Below are 27,673 nucleotides of genomic sequence, written 5' to 3' on the forward strand. Positions count from 1 at the left end.
TCCGGGCTAGTTTTCCAGAGGATCTGGGGACCAGATCAAGTCCTTGGTCTTAGTGGAGCAGGCAGGAGAGCCACCAGGATGGTCAAAGACAGAATGTCTATCTTCCAGTCCTTCTTAGCCCTTATATACCTTATTGTAATTACATCATTACAGCATACTGATTATGTGTGAACTTTGAGAACCATTACATCACCATACTAAGTATATATGGGAACTAGAGAACCATTATCTCATCAGTTCCACCTTGTTTCAAGTATATTTCTCCAGAGTTCCAGCTTTCTACAGAATTGTTCTTTTCACTGTTTGGTAAAATTCAGTATGAATCCATCTGGACCTGGAGATTTTCTTAGGGAGTTCATTAATGTTTTTTTTCCTTTCTATTTTATTCTGTTAATCTGGGTAATTTATATTTTTGTAAATATCCATTTCATGTCAGATTAATTGGCATACAATTGAGCAAAAGGGCTCTGAATTATTGCTTTTATTTCCTCCTTTGGTGATTTCACCCTTTTGATTTTTGATACTGGTAATTTGGTTTATTCAGATTAACCAAAGATTACCTTTTTTTCATAAAACCAAACTCTTTGAAAAGTTTTATTAGTTCAATAATTTTCTTTCAATTTTATTATTTTCTCCTTTGTCAACAAGTTTGGTTTCCGGTTTTTCTCCATGATTAGTTTCAAAGACTGGCCACTCTTTGGGAACAGTGGTTCCCTTACTTACCTAGTTCCTAGTCAATAGGGTGGAACTCTTAATAGTGTGAGCACTTCCAAAGCTTTTGGCATCTTCATGTGAAAACATCCCCTTCTTAAGAGCAATTTTGTCTTTCAAGATACATTCCAACTACTTTTCATCACCAAAAGACAAAAGGAAGTTTGTGCCAGCTATAAAAACTCAGAACTATTGTTCTCAACCAGTTGGGAGGTGGTCATGTGCTAAGCAACCAACTTGACAAATTGAATTATCAATCTGTTAAGAGACTTTCCTTTTGGGAATTGTCATGTATGCCATGTCAGCTGGTAGGGTGGACCCAGGAGGTAGAGAAGGGCTTGCCTCTGAGGCAGGAGGTTGTGTCTTACAGGTGTTAGATCTTTTCTTAGGATGCAGCACTAACTCCAGGTGTCTCCCTTCTGCAGATCCACCTACAGAGTGCTGAGTGAGCTAGGTGGGGGTAATTCCAAAGGGTAATTCCATAAATATGAATGGCCAGCTTTGCCATGGGCAAAGAAAAGGATGCTGAGAGAAGAAGTGAGGCAGAGATGTAGAGAGATTAGGGATGCAGAGAGACACAGAGACATACCTACTCTTGCTTCCTGCAAACCCCTGCTGAGATTGCCAATAAAGAAAGGCTGTTTGGCACTTTAACATGGGCTAGTCTCCATGTCTATCTGGGGAAGATTGGTATGTATGGCCCTGGCAATCAGTAGCCTCGGAGTGGGAGGTTACACCAACCAATTCCAAGTGTCCTGTCCATCTATGGACTCTGTGCTAATGGAACAGTCCCTTCCAGAGGAGATGATCTGTGGTTCTCAGAAGATATTCTAGGCTTTAATAAAGTCCCCTCTGGACTTAGCAGTAACTCAAAGCTGATTGTGCCTGGTGGGCTACCAAAGGAATGGGGTGGGGGTAGGGTGGCGCTAGTAGGACCTGCTCCATGCTAGGAACTTTACAAATATCTTTGTGAGGGAATTGAGATTAGGACCTAAGTAGTTATGGGAAATGAATGAACTGCCTTCATCTTGTGACTCTGGATTGTAAATTCTGGAACTAGCTCATTCAATTATGGTCTAGTCCAATATCTAGTGAGAAAACTGACCCTAGTCCTGCACGGATGGGAAGCTGGACCATCCTTACCTGCTGCTTAGAGACCCTTGGCCAATGAGCTGGGTAATGCAGAACCAACTCAGGTTTGATCTAGGGTGGTTCCTCAGTCATACATCTCAAGCAGCCCATGTGAATCACCTGAAAACTGGCTCCACCCTGATCGGTTGTTTCCATGTAACTGATTATTCATAGACACTTGAGGGGGGGAAACATAAGTTTTTCTGATAATTGGGAAATTGCTATGATACTCTTCCCGCTCCAAATTTGAGAAGTCCCTAATCTTTCTTCCTAGTTTTTTTTTTTTTTTTTTTTTTTTTTGCTGAGGCAATTGGGGTTAGATGACTTGTCCAGGATCACACAGCTAGGAAGTGTTATGTGTCTGAGGTCAGATTTGAACTCAATTCCTGACTTCAGTGCTGATATGCTACCCACTGTGCCACCTAGTTGTCCCCTTACAATAGATTTTTAAAGACATCCATTTTCTCCTATTTAAGATTTTTAAAAGCTCCCCCATTTGTCTTTTTGAGTTTCCCTATTTTCTAGAAACACTGGGTCTAGAGTATGCAGGAGGCACTGAATGTGTCAAGGATGACACAACCCTTTTCCCCCAACCCCATAGCTGGCAATTTTCACCCTAAACTGAATTTCTTGGGTGGCAAGACAGTTTGAACAAGGCTGAGAAACTGCTTAGGTCCTGTAGCTGCAGACCCTCCCATCTTCATGGTCTAGCAGGTCTCAAGGGAAAAGCCTTTTGTGGGTGTCTTGTTCCTTCCCTTTAGGGTTTTTTATTCTTTTCCCACCTTTCCTGTACCTTTTCAACCCTCCCATTCCATGCCTCTTTGTGGGGGAGATACTGGTATCTTCATCTTCCTTTGAGCTGATGTTATCAATATGCAAACTTCTATAAGGATTGTGAACTCTTTGGATCCAAGTTGTGATTGCCTGTTGACACCCTTGCATTCAGGGTCCAGTCCAAGCCAAGGGGCTCTGGTTCTGCAATAAATCAATGTTTCCTCATTTTATCTCATCACATTTGATCCTTGTGACAATCCATGGACTGCACAATTTAGTGCACTTAAATTCTACTTTTTTTTAATAATTCATAGGGTGAATATCTTTAATATATGACATATAATGCATGCTATTAGTATTCCTATTTTGAAGCTGAGGAAACTGAAGCAGTTAAAAGTGAAGGAACTTGCCCCAAATAACACAGCTGGTCCAAGCATGAACACTTTTAGCCTAGCAGTAACCAATGAAGTGGGTCTATAGCCCCTCTCAGTGACTAAGGCACTCTTCCTGAGGGAAGAGTTCAAACACTTTAATGCCGTTTTGGGGAGGGCAGTATGATTGGTTACAGGGTAGACCACATTGTGGGGTGGGGATGACGTGACATTTTAAAGAAATCAGGCTTGGTGGCCACTCTTCTCTGACAATCAGGGAACATTAGTTCTATGTGAGAAACAAAAAATCTTGCATTTCCACAAAATTATGCAAGTGAGGGTAACATCCTGTTATTCTATCTTGAACTTGAAGTTAGAACAATCCAAGTGAAGGTTGTGTGGAAACTAGGATAAGTGCCAAAATGTATGCTTAATTTCTTTATGAATATCAACTTCTCCATATCTGGGTAGAGTTAAATAGCCATTTTCTGTACATGAATCGATGTATTGGGAGGGAGAAATGTGTTAAGATTTTTTAGGTGGATGGGAAAAATGTGTTAACTTCATTATCCCCAAATAATAGGGGCAATGAAGGAGAGACTTGGGCGTACTGCAAGCAGAATAAAAAGCTCAATCTTGCTTCTGTATGGTGCTCTGTATGAAGGAAGCATACCCACTTCCTGCAGGAACACATTTCGTTCACCTTGGAACCAGTTTTGGTTTTTGTACTAGAAACAGTGATTTCTCACATGTGGGACCCATCAACATCTTTCAAGGTTTAACAGACCTGAGCTAGCTGACTCTCTGGCTTCTAGAAAGATTTGTTAAGGAGCTAAGAATTTTGCAAGGATGATCCTTTGAGGATGTCAAGTTAACTTATAACCACCTCAGAGGAAAAGCTGACTCTGGAATGGGAAAATGTGGACTGAGTAATTACACAAAATGGGGCAACAATATAGAACATGGTCAGTTACAGAATAGAATAAAACCAATTTTAGAATGATATGGAATAATTTTAGTTTTCTCCTTTCTCCCACTTTGATTCAATGAGCAATTCTTCCTCGGCTTCTGGAATCTCTTGAGGAGGAGAGAGAGGAGGTTGACTGACACATTGACAGGTTCCACTAGGGCAGTTTGAGCAAGTTGGCCTTACAGAGACAGTGTGGCAGGTAACATCCATGTCATCAGCCCGTCCTGTCTTGGGGGCTCAGAAGTCTACTAGAAATGGGCCTGTTTTCAAACCTGCCTCTGATTACAGATCTGCTTCTCTGCTTCGTGTCATATGTAGTAGAGATTATTGGATATTTCTGTAAAACAGCTCTCAACACAATTTAGGACAATCATTTAAATTCTACTTTTCTAATAATTCATAGCGTGAATATCTTTATCTAAAACCTTTACCCAATATAGATACTGTCAACAAGAAGCTGAAGGATCTGACTTGTAAAATGAGCCCTTCTGGTAAGAGATTGACAATTTACCAAAGTAGATATGTAAGCAAAGCTAAAAAATGCTATTTATGCCGAGAATGCACAAAATAATCATTTTTAAAGGGTTACTTTGGTTCCTCAGTTATTTGAATTTCTTTAACGATATCAATATAATTTGCTAACTTATAATGGCTATCAGATAAAGATAAAAATAGCCTATGGCATGTAGAAACTGAAATTCTCTGAAGTTTTAACTGTGGGTCCCTAATTTAGGGTGATCTTAAAGCTCTGCTGTTGACAGCATTAGAATCATAAAGTTTGAGCTGGTTTTCACTATGTGAAATTCTGAACCAATTTTTAGGACTCATTAAAATATGTTTAATGTCTGTATATCTCATTGGAATAATTTACATTTGATATTTATATATATATGTAAATTTATATGTGCATATATGTAGATATGTACATATAGGTGGTGCACAGGATGGAGTCAGGAAGACATTTTCTTGAATTCAAATCTGGTCTTAAACACTACCTGTGTGACCCTGGGCAAGTCACTTAACCCTTTTTATCTCATTTTCCTAATTTATAAAGTGAATTAGAAAAGGAAATGGCAAATTTCACCAGTATTTTTGGCAAAGAAAATCCCAAGAGGGTCTATGAAGAGTTAGAAGTGACTGAAAATGTCTAAACACCACCTCCACCACCACCACACACAGAGAATTATCTTGGGACTTTCTCATAACCCTCTCAGGAGGATGAGATGCCTAACCCTAACCCTAAATTCGTGCTGCTTAGGATCTAATCCTGTCCATGCCCACATAAGTAATGACCCTCTTTGTTAGCAGATGACTTCTATAGGTACGTAGGTTCAATGACCATACAAAATGCATTAAACTAAGAAGTTCATTTTATTCAGATTGTAATGGGATGTAATATATTAATATACTAAGTAATTTTGAATTGTATATAGAGCACAATGTACATCAAATGAGTTGTCTGCAGTGAAAATTGTTCAGTTTTTAATGGAATAGGGATCACACACAGACCGTTTCTAGACAGTGGGGACATATTTAATGTAAATTATTTAATTTAATCACATTTCAGAATATGCTCTATACACAGTCTCTTAATTTCAAGAATCCAGTCTTCTACATGAATATATAATTATTAGCAGGTAGCTGAAAAGCTCAAGTAGTCATTTACTTAAATGATTAGAATATGGCAATATCTATAATTTTAGACTTACATCAGATCTTACATCCTTGAATACTATCATAGTAATATAGATGTGTTTTAGGACTGATCTGTTATATCAGCATTTTGCTCATGCCTTTTACTGATCATCTGCCCTTTGCTATACAAAGACAGAGCAGAGGGTAGATACTTTAACAGCATCAGAACCGGTCTTGTACATTTAAGTCTATGAGCACAAAATGACTCAGTGCTTCTATAATAGGATAAAGCATCCTTGGTTCTGGCAGCCAGGTATATGATAGAATGTCAAAATCAGGCTCAGAATTAGCCAGATGGGGAAAATTGAGCCAAGAAGGTCCCACCTCAGACTTCCCAAGGTCACCCCAAGGACATAGGTCCACTGGTACCATTTCACAGATATCACTCCCCTTGAGCTGCTGGCATTTTTATTTTTAATATATATTTCTTTTTTGGCTGAGACAATTGGGGTTAAGTGATTTGCCCAGGGTCAAACAGCTAGGAAGTGTAACCTGTCTGAGGTCATATTTGAACTCAGGTCCTCCTGACTTCAAGGCTGGTTCTCTATCCACTGCGCCACCTAGCTGCCCCTGCTGGGATTTTTAAAAGTTGATAAAACATTGGATTAATGGCACAAATAAACCTGCAAATATGGCTTAAAAAGAAAATTCTCAGTCCAAAAAGACTTAAGCTTAAGCAGCAAAGTCTCACTAATCCTAGTTTACAATTAGATAAGTTTATTATTATTCTCATGTTGTTACAATAGCAATTTATCAGACCTAATATTTATTTATTAAAAATTTCTTCTTCCCCAAGGTAAGCTCATCCTGGTATTTAAAAAAATCATTATAAATTAAGAAAATAATTTTAATCTAGAGTACCATATAGATCACGAATATCTAATGATTCGCTCAAAAAAAAAATCCTCAAAACACATTGGTAATAATCAGTCTCCAGACTAACAGATAGTCATCTCTTAAGGTATTGTACATTACCCCATTTAAGCAAAATTATGTCCCTAAAACAGTTTAAGATTAAGTTGGTTCAAGAAGTAACTTCAATATATTCCATATTTCAGGTATAACTTTATAATTTTTATAATCACAAATCATCACACAGAACACTGTATGTGAGAAATGATTATTAAATGAACAATTATCAAGATGATCCAGGGTTTTTGCTCAAAATGAAATTGGATTAATTTCCTTCTTAATCTAGTTCAGGCCCCATCCAAATAGGGAAGTCCATTTGGACTGAGTGTTCCACTCAGGGGTGTATGTGTGTGTGTGTGTGTGTGTGTGTGTAAGGGAGGTAGATTCTCTGTCTGGACTACCCCAGTTGGTAGTGGTCTGGGAGCAAGAGTGATAAATCACATCTCCCAGCCCCTCATCAGAATAGGTTCACTTTTCATTATAATATTCATTCTCTCATTAATTGTTAACTAATCAGAGTTAATTACCACCCTCAGGAATACTCATTCTTTCAAGAGCATAAAATTTTTGAGTGGGATCCATGAGGGGGTCTTTGGCATTTGAGAGTGCCATTGACCTCTCTTTTTATTTACAAGCATAATTAATAAAAATGATTAATTATCCAGAAACTATCTTGAACTTTTTGTATGTCACATACACTTAAGACTCATTTTCTCAGTAAACCAATTCAAAAAGTTTTTCACAGGGTTGATAAGATTTTATGATCCTGTTCAAGTTCTCTCTCCTTTTCTTTTTTTTTTTTTTCCCTCACAGAGGAAGTACTGGTCTTCCCTTTAAAATGTACCAAAGTAAATGCTTTATAGATTTTAACATTATGACAGTAGCTCCTAATAAGCTAATAATTTAAAAGTATTTCAATCAAAAAGACTTAAATTCTCCAATGACACAATTTTGTCACTCCCTAAATAGTATCTCAAACAATTGTTTCTCAGAATTTACAATAGAAGAAAATTGAGAAATGAAACAATAACATTCAAAATATTATGAATTTAAAACAACAAAAAGAAACTCCACAAAATTTTATTGCTAAAAATTCTAACCATCATCTGAGCCTTCAGAGAGCAGTATTTTTTTTTTTTTTTTTTTTTTTTTTTTGCTAGTGGGATGCTCTTACTTTCATGTTGGGATGGCTGTGGCAGTTTCTTAAACTAAGAAATTTGCTGCATCAACAACTGGTTGGTGGAGGGATCAGAACATACACACATTTACTGCTTAAGGTCTCCATCTTGCATAGGTGTGGTTCACGGCACCCCAAACATCCCAAACATCAGCATCAAAGATCAGTGATCACAAATCACTATAACAGATGTGATATCAATGAGAAAGTTAGAAATGTGATAGTTACCAAGCTGTGACACAGAGACATGACATGAGCATATGCTGTTAGAAAAATAGTGCCTAGAGAATGGTCGATGCAGAGTTGCCACACACCTTTAATGTGTAAAAAAATGCAACATCTGCAAAGTACAATAAAGCAAAATGCAAAGAAACAAGGTCTGCCGTTTTCTCAGTCCCAGGTTCTGTCACTGTTGCTAAGTTACGCTCTAAATCACTGGTGTCAAACTCCATTTGAAACCAGTCTGCAGATTGACTTAGAAAACCCCAAATTGACATTATCTAGGTTGTATCATATTTTATTTGTTACGTTAAACATTTCCCAGTTACATGTTTTTCGGGCTTTAAGTGACCAATGGGTTTAGGGCTGCCATCAATAAGGAAATTACTCTTCAAGTTATAATCTTGATACAGATTTTAAATGAATCTGATTTTAAAATCTCAAAAGAAACTTTCCAGATATATGGTAGAAGATTAAAGATTTTGGGGTAAACATAATAGCATTTGTGATTCCCACTTAATTCTCAGCTGACAGTTTATCCAGCATTAGGGTTATACTAGGAGGCCTCATTCTCAAGGGTATTTGACTTTTGGAATTGGATCCTACATTTGGAGGGCTTTTTATTGCCCTGAGGTTCTCAATTATCTTCTTCCCCTGTTTTGAAAGCATTAGCACTACATATATTTTGATTTCAAAATTATAGAGTGGTAGTTTTTTTTTTCCATTCATAGCATTAAAATCTTTCTAAAGCTAATAATAGTTTTATATTTTTGCAGGAAGAGAAACCAAAACTTTCCATAGCTTACATTTTCATACATATCCAAAAACATCATAATGGATTCATCCTTAGGATAATACAATGAAATGTTTCTGTATAAATAAAATGTCTTGTTTCACATTAGGGAAAGGAGTGACTCAGTGGAAAACATGCAAAGCATGGCACTGGCAAAACCAGAGTGAGGAAGGCAGACTGATGAATTTGCTTCCTCCAAAGTACTTATATATAGCAAAATAATCAAAGTGACAACTTTCTCTTTTAAGAATCTTTTAACAAAGTTAAAAACAATCTATAGTTCTAATTTCCAAAAACAAAACAAAAACCTTTACTCATCCTCAAAAAACCCCATAAACACCTATCTATATAGGTGATTAAAACTCACATTTTCTATGTTTTTGCTTCTGTGATAGTCATGACAATCAATATTAGTCATAATAAATGACTTTAAATTTCCAATACTTTTTCTTATCCAACAAAATAATTTATGGCAAAATAATTGAGAAGTTCCATATATACAAAATCAATGAATATTGTACACATCTCACCGCATCTATTTTAGTTTTCTCAAGTTTTTTTTCTACTTTTTACCAAGTGAGTTTTATTATGTATAACACTTCTTGCTTCCCTTTTTAAAAAAACTTTGTTTTTTGAGGCAATACTATCTCAGAAGAAAACGGAAGATCTTTCTCTCATTTTGACTTCTTCCATTTTCTATTCTTTTCACCCAAAGTGGCCAGATTTTGAATGAGAAGAAATTAAGTGCCACTGTAAGGAACTATAAAATCATAGACATTTCAAAGATTTTGGACACCATTTACCTAAAGAACAAAACCAAACACTTTCCCCCTTCTAAAGCTATTATATCAGCACAAGAAAGGCATAGATTAAAAAAAAATGTATGTGGGTTGATCAGGGTTTTTTTGCTTATATAAAGCTTTTATATAAAAATTAGCTTCCCACCCACTCACAAATTCAAGACGATGAAAGAAATAATTTCTCACCTTTACAAATAAGTTCACCCATCCAACAAAAGTAAATCTAGATTTAAATCTAGGTAATAGCAGCCTACCAGTTTATACAGCAAAAGGGAAAAAAGAAATCCTAACAATACTGGAGTTCTCTTACCTGATAATGCTCCCTCTTAAACCTATATGTTCCAATTCACAGACATGCCCAAAGATGACCCATGGAGGTCTGTGGGCACAGCTTGGGAGAGAGAGAGACTTCTCCCCCCAGACAAAAAGACTCAGCTAGAATGGAGAGCAAATCCTGATGGAGAAAGTGAGGAGGAGAGGGCCCAGACAAAGAACATCCCCAGGCAAAGATACATACTCTCTCGGGATTGGCACAGGCCTCAGTGGACCCACTAGAAGGAACCAAACTTTCCGGATGCTATCAGAGAAGAGTTCTAGAACTTCCCTTACATAGTCTAGATATCCTTTAAAATCTTCTCCAGTTCTAATGACCTGCCAAGGCTACCAAATCAGAGATGACCATGTGTTCATTAAAAACTGAAAATGCATTTTAACATTTTCAGAAGGAACAACAATTGGGTTTCCTATTTTAGAAAACTTAAAAAAGGAGAAAATATGTTTAGAAAATTACTTTATTTATCAAAGAAGACCCAACAGTCTGTTCATAATCATGGGACTTTTCATATAGTGCTTTAAAGAATTTCTGAATTATAGAAATGGGTTACCCTCAGGCAGACTGAGACATACCTGGTCTCCCCACATGGTCCAAAGGGATAGAGAGAAGGTACTGCAGTGAACAGTCTTGTCCCAGAGAAGACTTTGGAGGGACCACTCTATGTCTTTGACCATCCTTTACTAACCACCACTGGGTATTAATGAAAAGGTCTGTCTAGACCCAGAAAGAAAAATCTGGACCCTCTTCCTTCCTCTATGATATCAAGTCCTCAAATTCTTAAGCATTTTAAGGAGAATTACAATTAGCAGGTTAAACATCACATGAGGAAACTGAGTTCAAGATTTGGGGGCTCAATCTTCCCCTGTGGCTTGTCAGATGACCATCAGTACCTTGCCATACTTGCAAGGTGCACAGGGAAGGACTAATGTGGGATGATGGCCTAGTCCCCTCTCTCCTACCTTTAACAAAAATTGAATGTGGAGGCAGACACTTTTGTGAGTAAAACTACTGAAACATGCTATCCAATACCGAAAGGTCCCATCTGTCTCTTAAGCTTGGATGACTGACACTCTAGGATCTTAAGAATAGCATCCTGATTTTGCTCTAACACTTTTCAGATAATGGAGGAGAAAGCCTACTCCGACTGCTTGATCAAGTGACCAGATGAAGCAATGATTTTCTAGCATTTCTATGGATTAGGACAGTCAAGAGCTTAGTATTATTGAAAAATTGCCTTTCTTGCTTAACAATTGGGACTGACGTCATCCTCTGAAATGACCTTCTCCTTCCCACCATAAAACACTATATACTTGGAATATTTGGGTTCATGGAGAGTGTGAAGAGGAAGAATGAAAACGGTACCTCCGAGGATGACAATGTATTTTCTTCTCAAACTTCCTGTACTATGTCTTGTCTACCACCCCATCACCCACAAAATTGGACCTTAATTAGGATAAGTGCCACCATTCCAAGACAAATGCCAGAATTTCCACAGAAAAAAGAAATGTGGCTGGTCCTGCAGATCAAGAAACAAGTGCTACTCTTGCCCACTCTGCTTTCCTCCAGATGGACCCAGATCCAAATATGGATTGGAAGTGAGAAGTGTCCAGGTCACCTACAAAGGTCTGCCTAGGTACAGAGAGACAGAGCTTCCCTCTTCCTTCCTTCACCTTTCCCTATCCTTTCCCACCTGGCTCAAAGACCAACATACTTTAAGGGACTCCAAAGGAAAAGGAATTTTGGTTAAATCAGACCACAGAAGGGTCCCATCAGTGGCCCCTCCCTCCTTGGACATCCTAAGGTTTTTGACGTCTGCTGCTCTTTCGTGCTGTGTCCTTGCATCCCCTGCTGTTCCTTGCAGAGGCTGCCAAGCTGCATCATGCGACTGGCACCAATGGCCTGCAAGTTTGGGCCTTCTGTGTCGGGTGCGTGGTTAACAATCATAGAGGCTCAAGGACAGTGGCTGATGGCACAAATGTTAGCACCTTGCTTTCCAGAAGCACAAATTCTGCCTGGAGCTCAAGCCAGGGAGATATTCATCCTTAAACCAAACATGGATGACACTGCCTGCAGCAAACCAAGCTGACCAGGCTCAGATCCTTAACGGTGGGTCCTGGGTGGCCAGAGTCACTCTGGCTTGCTGTGGGATGCCTGTCAGACCCAGGGCTCTTGGGTCTAAGGCTCCGGATATCATAGCTAACTTGACCCGCCTCCAGCTAGACCTGGTCCAGGTCCTGCGGATTTGTGTGGCCCTGACACTGTACAGCTTTGGTAATTGGTAGATGATGGCCATGTTGCCTCTGTTCTCGGCCAGTGGCAGCGATATGGCGGTATATTCGGTCAAGTGGCCCGATCGGGACTCACTGGCCTGAATGCAGTCAATAGCGTGGGCTCTGCTCGAGCACCCAGACTTCCCACGACATCTGTTCCAAAGAATATACCCTCAAGAGTGGGAAAATGCAGTAACCTAAGCAAATCCTTATTTGCTGCATGGCCAATCTCCCTGTTTCAAGAGTGGCCGGGGCATGTGGTCATCTCCTAATAGAAGGTGGACGTCTCTAGGGGCCTGCTATAGCTGCGATGGAGTGATTTGGATGAAAAGCCCACTAGTTTTGCGATGCACGGGGACTTGGGAGTGGTAGACCCTACCGATGCCCAGTGAGGTATCCAGATCACCAAGGGGACGGTGGTAACGATGGGCACGCAGGTTCTGGAACTCCAGGCAGTCTCTGTGGGAGCTCCCTCTCCCCCCCCACCCCAGCACAAGAGCATCAGCACTGTAGGGGTGTAAATAATCGTCTGGTGATCTGTAATGTAATGGCAGCTCAAGACTCACGCTAACAGCACTACGACCTTAGTCATCTCCTACTACTACTCCAACAGCCATTAATGACCTCCTCTTAACACCTCACCGGGGATTGCTCTAAAACATGACAGCTTTTGTGTCCATGTACCAAATGGATGGAAGAAGAAGACAACATGAGCTTGATGAGCGATCCTACAAAATGAAAACCTCTGGGCCCCTCAAGGATTCCAGGAGGACGTTCCAGGCTGTAAGTAGAGTCTCCTTTGTTGAGTTGCCAGTTTCCAGCCGATGGTTGGGGACAAGACAGAGTGATGATGACATCTCATCAGATAAAGAAAAAAATGAGTTTGACAAGCAAAACTATAGAACAAAAGTGAACTGTCAAATGTGGGGCATGGAGCACGGGACCACTGAGGCCCCTTCTAGTTCTGTCATTCTAGGATTCCAGGATCAAGTCATGGTCCAGAATTTCAAGTGTTTAACTTTTTTTTTTTTTTTGATTACAGCTTCCAGGTTATAATCCAAGTATTCCAGTAAAGAATTTCCACTTGTATGATGGACAAAGTGAGTTTGACAAGTAAATTATAGGCTTTTCTGAGTTGCTGATGGGGCACTCTGTCCGGGGCCTTCATCTTTTTTCCTGCTAAAAGACCTCACTGTCCTATGGATTTCATGACCACTCTATACTGAGGGTTCTCATATATATCTTTCCTGCCCTCCCAAATTCAAATTGCCAACCTCCAACCTCCCACCTCCAACTGCCTTTTACACATCTCAAAACTGGATAAACTCTCCATTTGCCAACCCCTCCCCACTTCCTATCTTCCTTCTTCCCAGTCCCTCAAGATCCCAACCTGGAGTACTACCCAAGGTGTTGCCAAAGCTTGTCAAGTCCACCCTTGCAAGACCTCTAGGACATCTTCCCTTCTCTCTGTTACTACTACTTGCCTGGTGCAGATCCTCCCCCCACCATCTCTGCTGCCTTTCCTAAAAAGCAGGTCTGTCAGCCCCTACTCAATAAGCTTGCAGTCCTATGACTTACATCCCTCTCCTCCACTCTGGCTCCATTTCTCATCTCAGGCATCATCTCTGGCTCTCACCCATTCCTGGAATGTCTATCTCCACTAAAACCCCCACCTCCTCTTAATTACAGGCCTTTTCCTCCTTTACTGCTGCTGTTCAGTCTTGTCTGTGACCCCATTTGGGCTTTTCTTGACAGAGATAACAGAGGCTTTGCCATTTCTTCTCCAGCTCATTTTATAGATGAGGAAACTGAGGCAAACATAGTGAAGTGATTTGCCCAGAGTCACACAGGTTGTTGAGTTCCTGGGGCCAGATTTGGACTCAGGTGATTCCTAATTCCAGGCCCTGCACTCTATTCATTGTACCACCAAACTGCCCTTTTCCTCTTTTAATTATTCCCTCTTTATCCTGTATTTAGCTTGCTTTGTCTATATTTGTTAGCATGTTGTCTCCCCCATCAGATTGTAAACTCCTTAAGGGCAAGGACAGACTTTTGTCTCTTTCTCACCCCATGACTGAAATCTTCTGGATTATACAGCAAGAGGAAGTTATCCCCCTCTTTAGACAATTTTTGTCTAGGAATGGGGGAACTTTACATTCATTGCAAATTTTAATCACATGTTGTTGAATATACAACAGCTGGTATGAAATTTATTGAAGGAAATGTGCACTTTATTTTCTCACTTTGCACCCAGGAGTGATCTTCAGAATGAAATGCAGGTTCAAAGTAAGTTAAATCAACTCCTTGCCTTAGAGAAAGCATTATTTCCAAAATTGGGAATTCCCTTTTCTTTCCCCTTCTTGTTCCATGTTCCTTTTTGCTTCTTTCTGTTTCTCTTTTCCCTTTTCCATCTGTCTGTCTTTTTGAATAGGGAGAGTGGAGAAAAAGGTTCAAATTGAATAGATCCTTATTAGAGCCCCAAATTAAAATGACAGAACTTTATCCAAGGATTTTATGAGTTTAGGTTTATGTGAACTATGCCCCAGCTTTTAGCAATCCATCAGAAAATCAAGAGCATCGCCTCTGTGAGGAAGCAGCAGCACATCCTGAGTATCATGATCTTATGAATTGCTTCTCCTTCCGTGATCATGTGGGAATCTACTTGCTTCTGACCACTTTTGCAGAATGCTGTCTTCATTCATTGGCTACATAGATTCTGAGAATCAGGAGAGGCTTTTGAAAGCTTCTACTCTTACCTCTTTTCTCACCCCTCTGCCAGAGGCGTGACACTGAAGAGGATGGGAGTCCAAGGCCTTAGAACACAACCCATTCTGTTGAAGGGCCCTAACTTTTAGGAAATTTCTGTTGGAAATGAAAAAAAAAAGGTTTTACTTTTAATTTTTACCCACAGGTTCTTGTGACATTCTCTTGGAGCCAGACAAACATATTCCTTATCCCTCTTCCCCCATGACATTTTCCATATGGTTGAAAAGAACTGTGGTTTCCCATCACAGTCTTCTTAATCTTCACTCTAGCCAGGCTCCATTGAGTCAACCTTCATTGCAGGGATTCTTTGACACAAGATGTCAGTGATATTTCTATTTTAGATCACCAACGATTCAGAGGAGAAATTAAAAGGAGAGATTTGTGGGCTAGGGACCAGGTCAAGGGGTTTTGAACCAAATGTCATCAAGGAGCGAGCTGTCAAAGATTAGCCATGTGGAATGATTTTCACATCCCTGAAGTTCTTTTACTAAAGGGAATTTCAGTTTTCAATTCATAGGATTCAGTCTTCAATCCCATAGAAATCTATTCTTCAGAGCACCCTAAGGACATATAGAGGACTAGGGGGGCAGACTGCCTGATAACACGTTGGCCCAGGGACAGAAAGAGCCTGAAAGAGCAGGCTCACAGAGCTGACTGAAAGGGATGTAGGCTCTCCTGTGGAAAGGAGAGGCTTATTAACCACAGCAATCCCAGTGGATCTTGTGGATGGCTCCAAGAGCTGGGAAAAGAGCTGAAACCATAGGATCTTTGTTGTGTGATATCTAGGCAATCAGGTGGCCCTCAAAATAGCCAGAGTTGAGGAACACTCGGAGTAGAGAATAATGCAAAGATTCAGTGAAAAGCAATCTTAGGGAAAGAGAGCATCATAAAGACCTGGAGAACAGTGGCTACAAAGCCTCCAGTGGAGCCAGTCCCAGAGAGAACAGTGAGAAGTTATCTATAGAAAACATCAGCAGTTTTCCAGTATCCAAAGCATGAGTTACTCCAGCATGCTTGTGTTTTGCAGGGACATCTCTTCACACAGATGCTCTAGTTGCAAGAATGCTCCCAATGCCTAGATGCCCCACACATTATTCCTCACTATGTCCCTCCTCCTAAAGAGGAGATGTGTGTGAATACTCACCAACTTAATGTTAAGTATTAAATGGAAAATGGAAAGTATAAGGCAGAGAATAAATAGTAATGTATCTCATTTTTGGAACTTTACCACGTCTATCTCCATGGTCTACACATTCACAAAACCAACTTTTAAATAACTCCTTTCTTGGAACTACCATATTAATTATGAAGAACACAAATTATTCAAATAATTCCAAGCAAAATATCAGAATTGCATCACTAGCAAATAGAATATACTATCTTGCAGATTTAGAAACATCCTGTCATCTACCTACTTTGAATCAAAATGAAACTTACTTCAATAGGTAGAGGAGAAATATTAAGAGAAAAGTAGCTGAAATTTCAAAGAACTATATTGGAGCCACTCTGTTAATTTGGTCATTTGGTTATGAAATGCTGGATATCAATATGAAACTAGCCCTAACCCTAAATGCCTACATCCACAAAGGAGAAACTGCCCTTCCTTCCTTCATTCTACACCAACTAGGCTGGTATTTGTTCTCTATGCCCATTTTTTTAACAGTAGCCAAACTCCTAACATAAAAAATGTATAAATCCTCATTTCTCTTGACACTAATCTTCAAACGTGAATTTTCCAAGTGTGGACATCACTGGATAATTACAATATACCTATAGAAGGATCTCCATTTCTCCCTCTGAATAAAAGAGCAACTTCAATTGTTTCTGTTTCACAATGTTAAAGAAATACAGGCTTAGAAATAATTGGTTTTTGGAGAGACTTGCATGGAAAATGAATAGAACAATGTGCAGAAATATTTCTTCTATTCTCCAAACTTTCTCACTTTGGGAATTCTTAGGAAAATCCTTCACTGAAAATCTTTAAGAATTACCAAGTTTTTTTTTTATCTGTACTCATCAAAGTGTCAGGCCTTGTAAAGATCTTTAAAAGGAGATATTAATTTCTTATCATTAAAATATTTACTTCATCACTTGGAGGGGGGTTGTTCAGCATCCTCTAGTGTTTAGCTCACTAAAGACAAAAAAGAAAAATTACCCTAGAAATCTTAAGTCTTCATTTCAATCATGACTTTCCTGAATTTTTCATATGGAGGAAATCACAGAAACTTCTACCACTTTCCTTCTTTAGGCTAGATAAAATTTCAAGCCCTTTACAGCACTAAATTTCTGTCATTGTGAGCTTACTAATTAACCTCACTTTTTACTCTCTGCAAACAAATTTTAAAAAAATGTTTTTAGACTTGGCCAAAAATAGCTACCCTCTTTGGGGCCTCTCATTGGAAACCACAAGTCATATAATAGAAAAAATAATTGTAAGTTTAAATCATTCTATAAATAGCTCCAACATTCCACCATAACCTTCAACATCTCTTCTGCTTCTTTAAAGAATTTTAACATCGCACACCTCTCTGTTTATAAATGTCGCACCATCTGCTCATCCTGATGAAGCACTCTGGCACTGAGGTCATCTGCCTGGGAAATTCTGGGATTAATGGATGAGTCTCTACAATGTTGAACGACATGCTTGGAGCTCAAGTGGAAAGCTACTCCCTGTCTCTGATACTTCCCAGCTCAATGTGGGTATGGGGTTGGTTCCCTTACCCATTTTCTTATGGTTACAAGTAACTGCTAAGGTACTTAGGGAAGGAATTTCAAAATCTCATTATCCTGAAATGAACCCTCAAATTATTGACTTTGCCAAGCATTGACTTTCTCACAACATTAAAACTGAACCATGGACAATTTTTTTGCTTCTGTTCAACAATAGATCACTAAAATACTGGTTTTAGTAATTGCAACTAGCTATTCCTTTTGATTTCCACATTGTTTCTAACTCATCAAAATCTTGGATCTTTTAATGATTTTTAGAAAGAGATGACAAGGCCCAGTAATTCAGATTATGACCTTATTAATTAGAAGTTCTATTATTTTTATCTTAAGACAGATTAGAAAAATTTTTCTTTTCTTATCTAAATCTTTGAACTCTGATCCTTGCTATGACCTCATACACATAGTTTAAATATGAAAAAAATGTATTTGAACTGCACCAAATAACTAATTGGGTCCCCGTTTTTAGAAAATAAAAGTCATGCATTACAAAAATAATCACAAATTTATATCAATAGGTAAAAAAAACTCAACAGTCTTGCTATTGTCTTATCCTTCTGTTCCAGTTCTTTAAAAGAATTTCAGCAATATATTATAGGTTGTTCCATTTCATGAAAATATGGAAACATCTAATCATCGGCCTGCTTTGGGAGCTGCAAATGTAGCCTGGTCAAACAGGCTCATGAGAGGTGATAGTGACAGCAGTGCTATCTTTTAAGATTCTGGGGGAATCATCAAACTTTGAGACAGTGAATCTTTACAAAGATGAAAGGCTTTCTAGAACTTGAAAGGGAAAGGTAGACCTTTTCCCTTGGACTATCCTGCCCATTTGTGGGTTTGGATATGGTCCTTATGCCCATTTTATTGCTGTTCCAAAATGACTAAGGTCATAAGGAGGGAATTTTAGAAACTTTCTGCTGAAGTTACCCTCATCAAGTCAATCTGTTATTTGGGGTTTTGTTTGAAGCCATTTTGTCTGATACCTTTCTGAACTCACTTGGAGTAACAAGCCTGGGCTTTGGATATCATCAATCGCCATACTGGGTCACACTTTTCATTGCTCTGCCACTTCCCCATTTTTTCACTGGATCTATATTTGAAAATTACTCAGTTTAGTATTTTAGTTTACAAACTTAGTTTACAAAGCCCCGGCTGGGAGCTAACTGCTTCTACAGACACTTTCTAGTGAGACATTCTCCCATCTCTTAATTCCCCAGACTTGTAAGAATTGTGTCCTTTTCTTGATCTGGCCATTTCCAGAGGACTGGATTAGAGTCTCTTGTGACCTTGGCCAGGTGAGCCAGAGGATATGAGCCACTACAAACAAAAGTTGTATATCAATACCATTAGAGTATTACGAGATTATAACAACTTGGTTCATAGAGAGTTATTAAGTATATAAGAGAAAGTATAAAGCAGAGGATAGTAATTTGTTCTCAAATCTTCTTTACCATGTTTACCCTATATGAACAGGTTCTTACTAACCCAGAAAATTTAGGCTGTTAAATTAAACCTTCCCTAAAATTTCTATCCCTAATGAAAAATCCCAAAATAGTCTGATTTGTCCAACCTGTCAAAATTTCAGCATTAATTGAATATATCTCCTCATTTATATTGAGAAATATCTAATCAAAATAAAAAGGTTGCTCAAATGAGAGAGAGAGGCAGAGACAGAGAGACACAGAGAAAGAGAAATATCTAATCATCTTTCATCCACCCTGGCTACCTAAAATCAGAGCCTCCTTCAATAAGAAAATGAAGATATAGGCAGACCAATCCTGCCTAAACTAAACTGTTGGTGTTACAGGACTGCAAATTTTCAAGTTCTTTGCAAAAGGGTGAGGTTTTGATTCCTCTATTATTGACAAAGTAAGTCTGGGTTGGTTCCCTCTTATCAGCTTCTTGCATACCCAAAACAAGCAAGTAAGTTTCAAACTCTCTTGCTCTCCCAACCCATTTCCATCTTTCAAAAAAAGTTCTTTGAGGATTTGTTTTTGATATTACTTTACCAGTAGGTCTTTTCCTTTTCTGAGGTAAGGTTAATAAATATCTCTAGTTTTCTGATAGTTTGGGTATTTTATATCATTGAAGGTATTCCTCTAGTTTGTATTCAGTTTGTTAGCATATAACTAACTTTGCATAATATATTCTGTATTTTGTTTTAATTTCTGATTTCACTGTGGTTTCACCTTACTTCTTTGCAGTTTTATTGATCTGATTTTATACTCTTTTTAGTCAGATTAGCTAAGGTTTATCAATTTGATTAATTTTTTCAGAGAACCAGCTTTTTTTGTTTGATCTTTTCTATGTTTTCCTTAAAAATTTAGATTCTAAGGCATTGGGAGCATATAAGTTTATTACTGATATTGGCTAGTTTATAGTTTCAGCATAATTTCCATATTTATCCCTTTTTATTTTTGGAATGTTTATTTTTGCTATCAGATAGCATAATGACAATTCCTGAATTTTTGAATTCACTTGATGCAAAGTTTTTTTCCCCCAGTCCCTCATTTTAATTTCCAAAAAGATTCCTCACTCTTTTGGTTATCCATCTTCTGTCTCTCTCATTCATGATCCCCTGGTCTCTCCCTTTCTTTTCTTATACAATTAAAGTTTCCAGCAAAAACATGCTGGGATCTGCACTGTGTGTACTTTCTGCTGCTGCCTTCTTTGGCTTACCCTGTGGAAGTCTTTCCCATTGTGCCTCTCTTAGACTATCATTTATTTTGACTGTCAGAGAGGACACTGCCCAGTGATTAATGGTTAAATCTTCCCTCACCACAGATCTATACCTTCTCAACATTTTTTCTTTTACATTTGTCTGGAAATATTTTATGTCCATGCTCTCTCACTTCTCCTGGTATCGGTTGCTCCCAAGGCTTCCAACTCCCTTCTCCCTGGACAAGTAAGCTTTCCAGTCCCAAATTCCTCTGGTTTCCTGGGTAATATCCTCACCTTTTTCCCACAGGGGCTTTGAAAGCCCTTTCATCTCCAAAAGAAGGCCTCATTTTCTCCTTTTTGCCTTTCCTCCTCTGACCACAGAAATAATCTCCTCATTGCTAGCCCTTGATTTGACCTAGGGCACCACTCCCTTCTATTCCTCTGCTTTCCTCCCCACCTTGCATAAATCCTCTCTTTGTGTACTGTAGTCCACAAAAAAGACTTCATCCATAGGCAGATGGAGGCATGTTCTATCCATAATGCCCCTCGTCCAATAGTTCAGTTTGACCTCTGCCATTTGTGCTATCCCTCCTGTCTCTGTGTACTTTCAGAAAAGTCTTGTCTGTTGCCATTTCTGCCCTTTTCTGCTGCATTTATTCACTCCTCCAGGATTACTGTTACTTGGGATATTTGAGAAGAAAATCCCTTCAGTTCTGGTTTTCTTTCTAAAAATACTTCAAGTTGTTCTGCTTTGAGCAATCATTTTTTGTCCTATGTGGTTAAGACTTGCAGGAATTGTCCTTTCCTTTTATGGGAAGACCTTTCTCCGATGGTTGCAGAACTTGTTTCTGGATTTAACTATTAAAGGGAATCATTCTTTGTCTTGGAGTTTGCAGTCTTGGGTTTTTCCCCCTGGAAATTCTTTAGATTGTAGTTTCCATTCACTATGTTCAGAAGCTCTGGGAAGCTCTATAACTACATTTCCCTAGTAATAACCTTACAGGTTTTTTTTTTTTTTTTTTTTTTTTTTTTTTTTTTTTTTTTTTTACCCATCATGTATTGGGAGATCCATCATTCTGTCATACAGATCTCATCTCTCTATATCTTGTGTTTTAATGTTCCTGTTCTTGCTTTTCTTCTGCTGGACTGTTCTTCCCTTCTGTGTATTTTCATTCTCCATCAGTGGGAATCTTTTTGTTTCTTTGGAGGCTTGCCACAGAATATTCAAGTGTTTGTATTCTGTTCATCCTTTTTGTTTTGCAGGATGCAAATTCTGCTCTCATAATGTTCATTTCTCATTTAAAGCACCGAGGAGCCACTGGATTCTCTTGTCTCAAAGAGACAAGGTCTTATGACCTTGGACCTTACTATGACAAGGACCTTATGACCTTTCTTAGGTCAATTTCCTTCATTTTGTATTATGGACCTTAGATACCTGAACTTGTTTAGTAGATCTGAATGTCACATTTGTTATTGGTTTTCCTACTGATAACTCTTTATATTCAGGATCTTTGATTTTTTTTTTCTTTTTGATACTTTCAATCTTTACTCCCCGCTCTTTTCCTTAGCTGTCACTTCTATGTTCCCTTTAATTTTAGTTTACTTGGGGGTTGGATCTTAAAGCATCTCAGCCTTTGTTCACCCTGGGCAATCCACAGTTCCCCAGTCTAATAATTCACTGTTCCAATTGACTTTTTTAGGTGGTGGCCAGAACTGTCCCAAGCCTAATACTGGGCTCTTGAAGTTTGGAGTGCTGTACAACCCCATACATGCACAATTTCCTGTCCTGGTGAGCTATCCCTGCGCCTTCAATTCCTTAGTTTTCTGGCCCAGTACTTGTAGTTCAGAGCCTGTAGGTCAGAGCATTGTAGCTTGTGGGTGCTTCTGGAAATATTTTTGCTTCTAAAGTGCTATGATTAACCCAGGATGGCCTGAGTATTTCCATGGCACTGAAAAAAGGCAAGGGGATGGATATGTGGGGGAGGGTTATAGGAAGTGGGAGGAAGGTGCCGAGTGAGCTCATGGTCAATGTGGGTCACTGCCTGGGTTTGGCTCTCCCCCCTTTTGTATTCTGGATGTCTACACCATGGAAACAGCTGGAGTTGCTTTATCTTTGATACATAATTTCTGTTTTGGAGATGTCTAAATGATTTTGGGGATCAAAGAAAATATCTTGTCTGCCACCTTGTGCCATCACATGACCTGGAAGGCCTCTAAACACAGAATTTTAGATCTAAACTAGAAAGAGCCTCATATGATCTTGAGGATTCAGTTTAGTGTCCACTGACATGTGAAACAGAGACACTGATTTTCCCAGGGGGCTATTTTAGCAGGAATGTATGTATACTTTGATCCTATCATTACTTCAGAATACATGTGATAATGCCCAATGTTCTATTTCTCCCATCCTAATTTGCTCTTCCCCATCCTTTTTTTTTTTTTAAATAAAAATAACAGTGAAGGCAATTGGGTAATTTATAATTTTTTTCTTGTCAGCTCCTCAGCAAACAAAGAGGAATTATGTAGTGTTTTTTTTTAAAGAAGTATAATTTGTCTCTTTGTATTAATTCTATTAAACATTTTAATGTGTTGCTTTTTTTTTTAACCCAAAGGTGGCCAAATGCCACAGTGGCTAGAACATTGGGTCTGGATTCAAGGAGACCTGAGTTTAAATCTTGCTTCAGATGTTTTCTGGCTGTGTGCCCCTGGACAAGTCACTTAGTTTCTATTTACCTCCATTTACTCAATTGTAAAATGGAGAAAATAAGAGCAAAATAATTATTTTGGAGATAACCTTGCAAGGCTCTTATGAAGATCAATTGAGATAATGTTTATAAAGGCATAGTGCATGGCATACAGTGGGGACACTGTAAATACTATTCCTTTCCCTTTTCAACATAAGCATTCTTTCCTTTGGATATTATCTGAATGTGAATAGATCATTGTAGACTTACATACTTTCTTCTCTCAGTAATTAGCTTTACAATAAATTTTCCACATTGGCTATGTTTTCCCTCTGCATCAGTTACAGGGCATGCTCTTCTGAGACATCTTCCTGATCTTGATCTTGATTTCTCCAAAAATGACTCTTAGAAAGCTTCCTTTTCTTCATCAGGACCGAGGACAGCTCCATAATCCATCTCATTTTTCGGATACAAAGTAACCCTTGTGTTTTTCTTTCCAAAGGGCTTTGGAGTCTCCAACTGTTAGAAAGAACAGATGAGAAATAACCTCTCTCACTGTGTAAATGCCTACTCCAAGATATGGAAGTGGAGAAGAAAGTCTTCACGGGCATTCTACCATCACAGAACAATTAGGACTAGACAGCGCTCCCTGCTGGGGGTTGTCCTCATTGCAAGCAGAAAGGGAGGGCAGGATGCCTGCTCACCTCTGTACACGAGGACCCTCACTACCATAATGGCACCTTCAGGTTAGCTAGCCCCATGACATCTACGCTCTCAGCTGCTCCTCACCACAACCGGCCGAGTAGGTGTTTTTACATGGAGGTGTCCCCTAGCTAGGAAGCAACAGAGGTTGGATTTGAACTTGTCTTTCTGGCTCCAGGGCCAGCTCTTTCTCCTGGCACCATCTGGGCACCAGAGGAAGAATGTTCGTAGGCAGCAAAGGGCCACGATACTCTGACCAACTCTGGTCCAGTGGACCTGTATTTAGAGGGGGCCCGGACTGTGCGGGTGGGTTGAGGTGGGGAGGCTCCCAGTCACAAAGGTGATTCACAGAGCTCTGAAGATGTACCAGGCAGGCAGGAGAGGAGATCTATGGGGTCCATATCGGGGCTGCCCCCCAGTTCAAGGGGCCAGGAAGGAAAAGCTGGGTCTATTCTGGCTGTTTCCCTAAATGTGAGACAAGTGGTTGCTGAGGAGACCACCCAGTGCCAATTATCAATGTGCAGCATGTTGTACAGGAAGTTGTGGAGGTATTGGGAGTAATTGTGCAACTAGGTATTTGGCCCTTTTTTGTATGGTCCAAAATACAAAATTGTGAAAAACCCAACTCCTGACTCTAACCCTAACCCTAAATTCACACCATGGATTGTGTGTACATTTTTGGTCTGCTTAAGATGTGTGTTGTGTTTCCATCTAGGCTTTGGATTGTTTAAAAATTCTGTTTGCTGAAAGTGATGGCATTCAGGTTTGCTGCACAGAGTCAGGACCTGGACTCATCTAGTTAAATGTAACTTCAGACACTTACTAGCTGTGTGACCCTGAGCAAGTCACTTTACCCATTTATTTCAGTTTACTCCACTGTAAAAAGGAGAAAGCCTTCCTCACAAAGCTTTGGGAGGACAAAATGTGGTAAGAATTGTAAAGCCCAGTGTCCAAGCTGGTGGCACATAGTAGGTGCTTAATAAATGTTAGTTTTTCATTGTTTACTGCACTATGGGATGATGTTCTCTTTGACATTTGGAGGTCCTAGACTTGTAACTGTGTACTCTATTCATTACTGATGGTTGTCAAAATATTAATGAATTTGGTATTTGACAGGTCTACAATATTATTCCCCTGGGGAGAGAGTAGAGAAGAGAGCAGGACAAGAGAATATACTTTAAAGTGGCTCTAGAGGAGGTAGGATAAAAATCAGTGGTCATTCAGAATTCTCTTGGCAGCTCAGTAGCTGACATTTTCATTATTTTGGTTTCCAATTTTCTTCCTATGACAAACGTCCATGAAGCTTTCGGGATACAAAGAATTATCAAAAAAGATAAACATGAAATCATGAAACCCAACTTTGTGTAAAATTTTTTTAATGTAAGAATAAGAGACAGAGGGAGTTGTAGGATAGTCAACCCTATCTACACTTTCACATATAATATATACTCATATGTAACTGTCCCTATTAATCAATATATATAACATAGCTGGATATATATATGTGTGTGTGTATGTGTGTGTGTGCATGTAAATGTGCCTGTGCATGCATTCATGTATACATATGTGTTTGTCCAACCAACCAAAAGTTGGTTATCATAGAGAGCAGACTGTCCCTGCACATAATATTGACACGGGTGATGGGTATGGGTTGAGAGGAATTCCTCCCCCAGTAATGCTCATCAATCTGTAAGTTGGAGGTGCAGTCAGTATCTGGGAGGACCTCTATGCATATTAACAATTAATTCAAATGAGGATTAGCTCAGTGCCTATAGAGATGATCCCTCTTAGTTCCAGGCTGGTCTGCACAATTCTTTGCACTTCTCCTAAGGACTTTAGGTCATTAACTTCTTGTTGCTGCCCACCTTTTTTGCACATCACTCCATCTGGCTAAGAAATATTTCTCCAGACTGATATCAAAGTGTTTGTAATTCAACTGGGAGGGGGATGGAGAAGGTGAACACGAGATCACTTTGCTGTCTCCTTGTGCTTGCTCTGAAATTTGATGTCTTCTGCATTTCCTATTTATCAAATCTCCTTTGATGCAGCAAATAGAAAACATGCAGCCAGATAAATTGTATTTGTTCTCTTCATATGGGGGGGGGCTAAACTGGAGCGACAGAGCAGAGAACACAGTGGCCAGTCTATGATAAATGCTGTTCACATGTTGCCTTTTCCTAGTTTTGATTGTAGGTATATGGATGGATGGATAGAAGGATGGATGAATGGAAGGATACATGGATGGATGGATGGATTGATGGATGATGGATGGATGGATGGAAGGAAGGAAGGAAGGGTGAATGGATGGATAAATGGATGGATGGATGAATAGCATTTCTCTTGCTCTGCCCTGGAAAGGGAAGAATTCTTCTGTTTCCATCCATATTTGAGAGAGGAATGAGGTAGGAAGACCACTCTATTGTTGCTATTTGTGCAAAGAGGAAGGCTAGATGATGTAGAGGTAGCTAGAAAATCTACAAGGTGATGAAAAGTATGAAAAATAGACCCACCCACCTGCTATTCCATCTTTTCAGTTATGATTCATCCCCTTTCATTCATCACTTGTCCATTAGCTTCGATTATCCTCAGCTTTGGAGGTCTGGTCTGTGTTAGGGAGAGGCTGAGATAAACCTGAAGATAAAGAGAGCAAAAAGAAATCAGTGGATCCACAAATTTACATCTACTCTTCTCCAGGAAGACATCCTTAGCTTCCTCCACTCATGTAGGGAAGGAAGAAAGCTGAGGAAGGAGCAGCACCATCAGGCTTAGTACTAGTGATTTTTCAGACTTTGTTTGGATCTAGAGGATCTGGTAAGGGGCTGCCCACTGTCCACAGGGACCAGGAGAGAAGCTTGCAAGAGCAAGAGAGGAGGAGCTCACTCACCCATCCTTTCCTTTCTTTTCCTGTGCCTGGAAGAATCTAAGTAATCAGACTGATGCATACACTTTCTCTGGAGAACCTCAGGGTAGGAAAAGAGCAGAAGTTCCAGACTCTGACTGCCTCCTCATAACCATAACCTCCTCAAACCCATAACCCAAGGATGGAAAAAGTCCCCAGGGTCTGCCTCCCTCAGCTTCACAAGGGCCAGACAGTTAGGTGAAACGTTAAAAATAGCAATGAGGGCATATTGGATTTGGTCACTGGGAAATGCTTACCTGAGTGCTTTATAAATTGAAGTCCCCTTCCATGACAGGTTTTCTAATTGCTTCTCCTGTATTTTTTTTTTTTTTTGATCTGCCTTTTTTTTTTTACTCCTTAGCTGCTAGGAAGCTAGTGCATATATACTAAGTTTACAGAATTTCTTTATCTGTGATGCTTTTAAGCCTAAGTTAGTCTTCCTGCTTCATTCTCCTTGCCTTTTATGAGATGATTTATAAGTCATTTTGGGCATTCCCTGAAGCACCGACAATTTTGGTATCAAAAGGCCTGTGAATGCTCTGAGTGGGATGTTATGAGGGGTCTACCCTCTCCCTCCCTGACAACTCATGGATTCTGAAACATGCCTTGTTTTCAAAAGGAGGAATAAGCTGGCAAAGGCAGAAGCCAGTTCAGTATCATGCTGGAGCCCAACACACCCTTGCTCTGAAAATACATAGGCTTTGGATCTTTTCCTGGAGTCCCCACTGGTCTCTGCAGGCTTGGGATGTGTGAAGGAGTTTGTGGCTCTTCCTGTCCTATGGAGTTCCCTGTTCCCTCACTTCTGAAGTACGTCAGAGGTGTCGGGCTTCTCTGTCCCCTTTCATGAACCATGAGGGCTCCAAGAGTGCACAAGATGGGGGAACTGGCCTGGGGAACTATCCTTCTCCAGGTGATCTAGTAGAAGAGTGTTGACATCAGTTTGGTGACTTTGGATGGAGAGCCTCAGACGGCACAGCAGAGGGTCTCAGCCGTTTCGTCCAGTAAGAAGGCCAGAAATTCAGTTAGAAAAGAATTCTGAGAAGGCCCAAGTTCAGCTTAGAACCTTCCGTCTTCCCA

General features: G+C 39.5%; 2 protein-coding genes across 2 annotated transcripts in view; both read right to left on the reverse strand.

Annotated features, from left to right (window-relative positions):
* LOC111720965 (zinc finger protein 420-like) overlaps positions 1–27,607 on the reverse strand; it is a 38,432-nt gene extending 10,825 nt beyond the window's left edge. The window contains exons 1-3 of the mRNA XM_031968355.1: positions 26,854–27,607; positions 26,212–26,328; positions 23,266–23,514 (exon numbers count right to left, since the gene is read on the reverse strand). The gene's annotated coding sequence lies outside the window, so the exon portion shown is untranslated. The remainder of the gene's footprint in view (positions 1–23,265; positions 23,515–26,211; positions 26,329–26,853) is intronic.
* The window catches only part of LOC100917187 (zinc finger protein 2), a 32,739-nt gene continuing 17,045 nt past the window's right edge, over positions 11,980–27,673 (reverse strand). The window contains exon 8 of the mRNA XM_031968788.1: positions 11,980–12,310. Coding sequence (XP_031824648.1) covers positions 11,980–12,310 — 331 coding nt within the window. The remainder of the gene's footprint in view (positions 12,311–27,673) is intronic.

This window comes from Sarcophilus harrisii, chromosome 4, assembly GCF_902635505.1.
Source record: "Sarcophilus harrisii chromosome 4, mSarHar1.11, whole genome shotgun sequence".
NCBI lineage: Eukaryota > Metazoa > Chordata > Mammalia > Dasyuromorphia > Dasyuridae > Sarcophilus > Sarcophilus harrisii.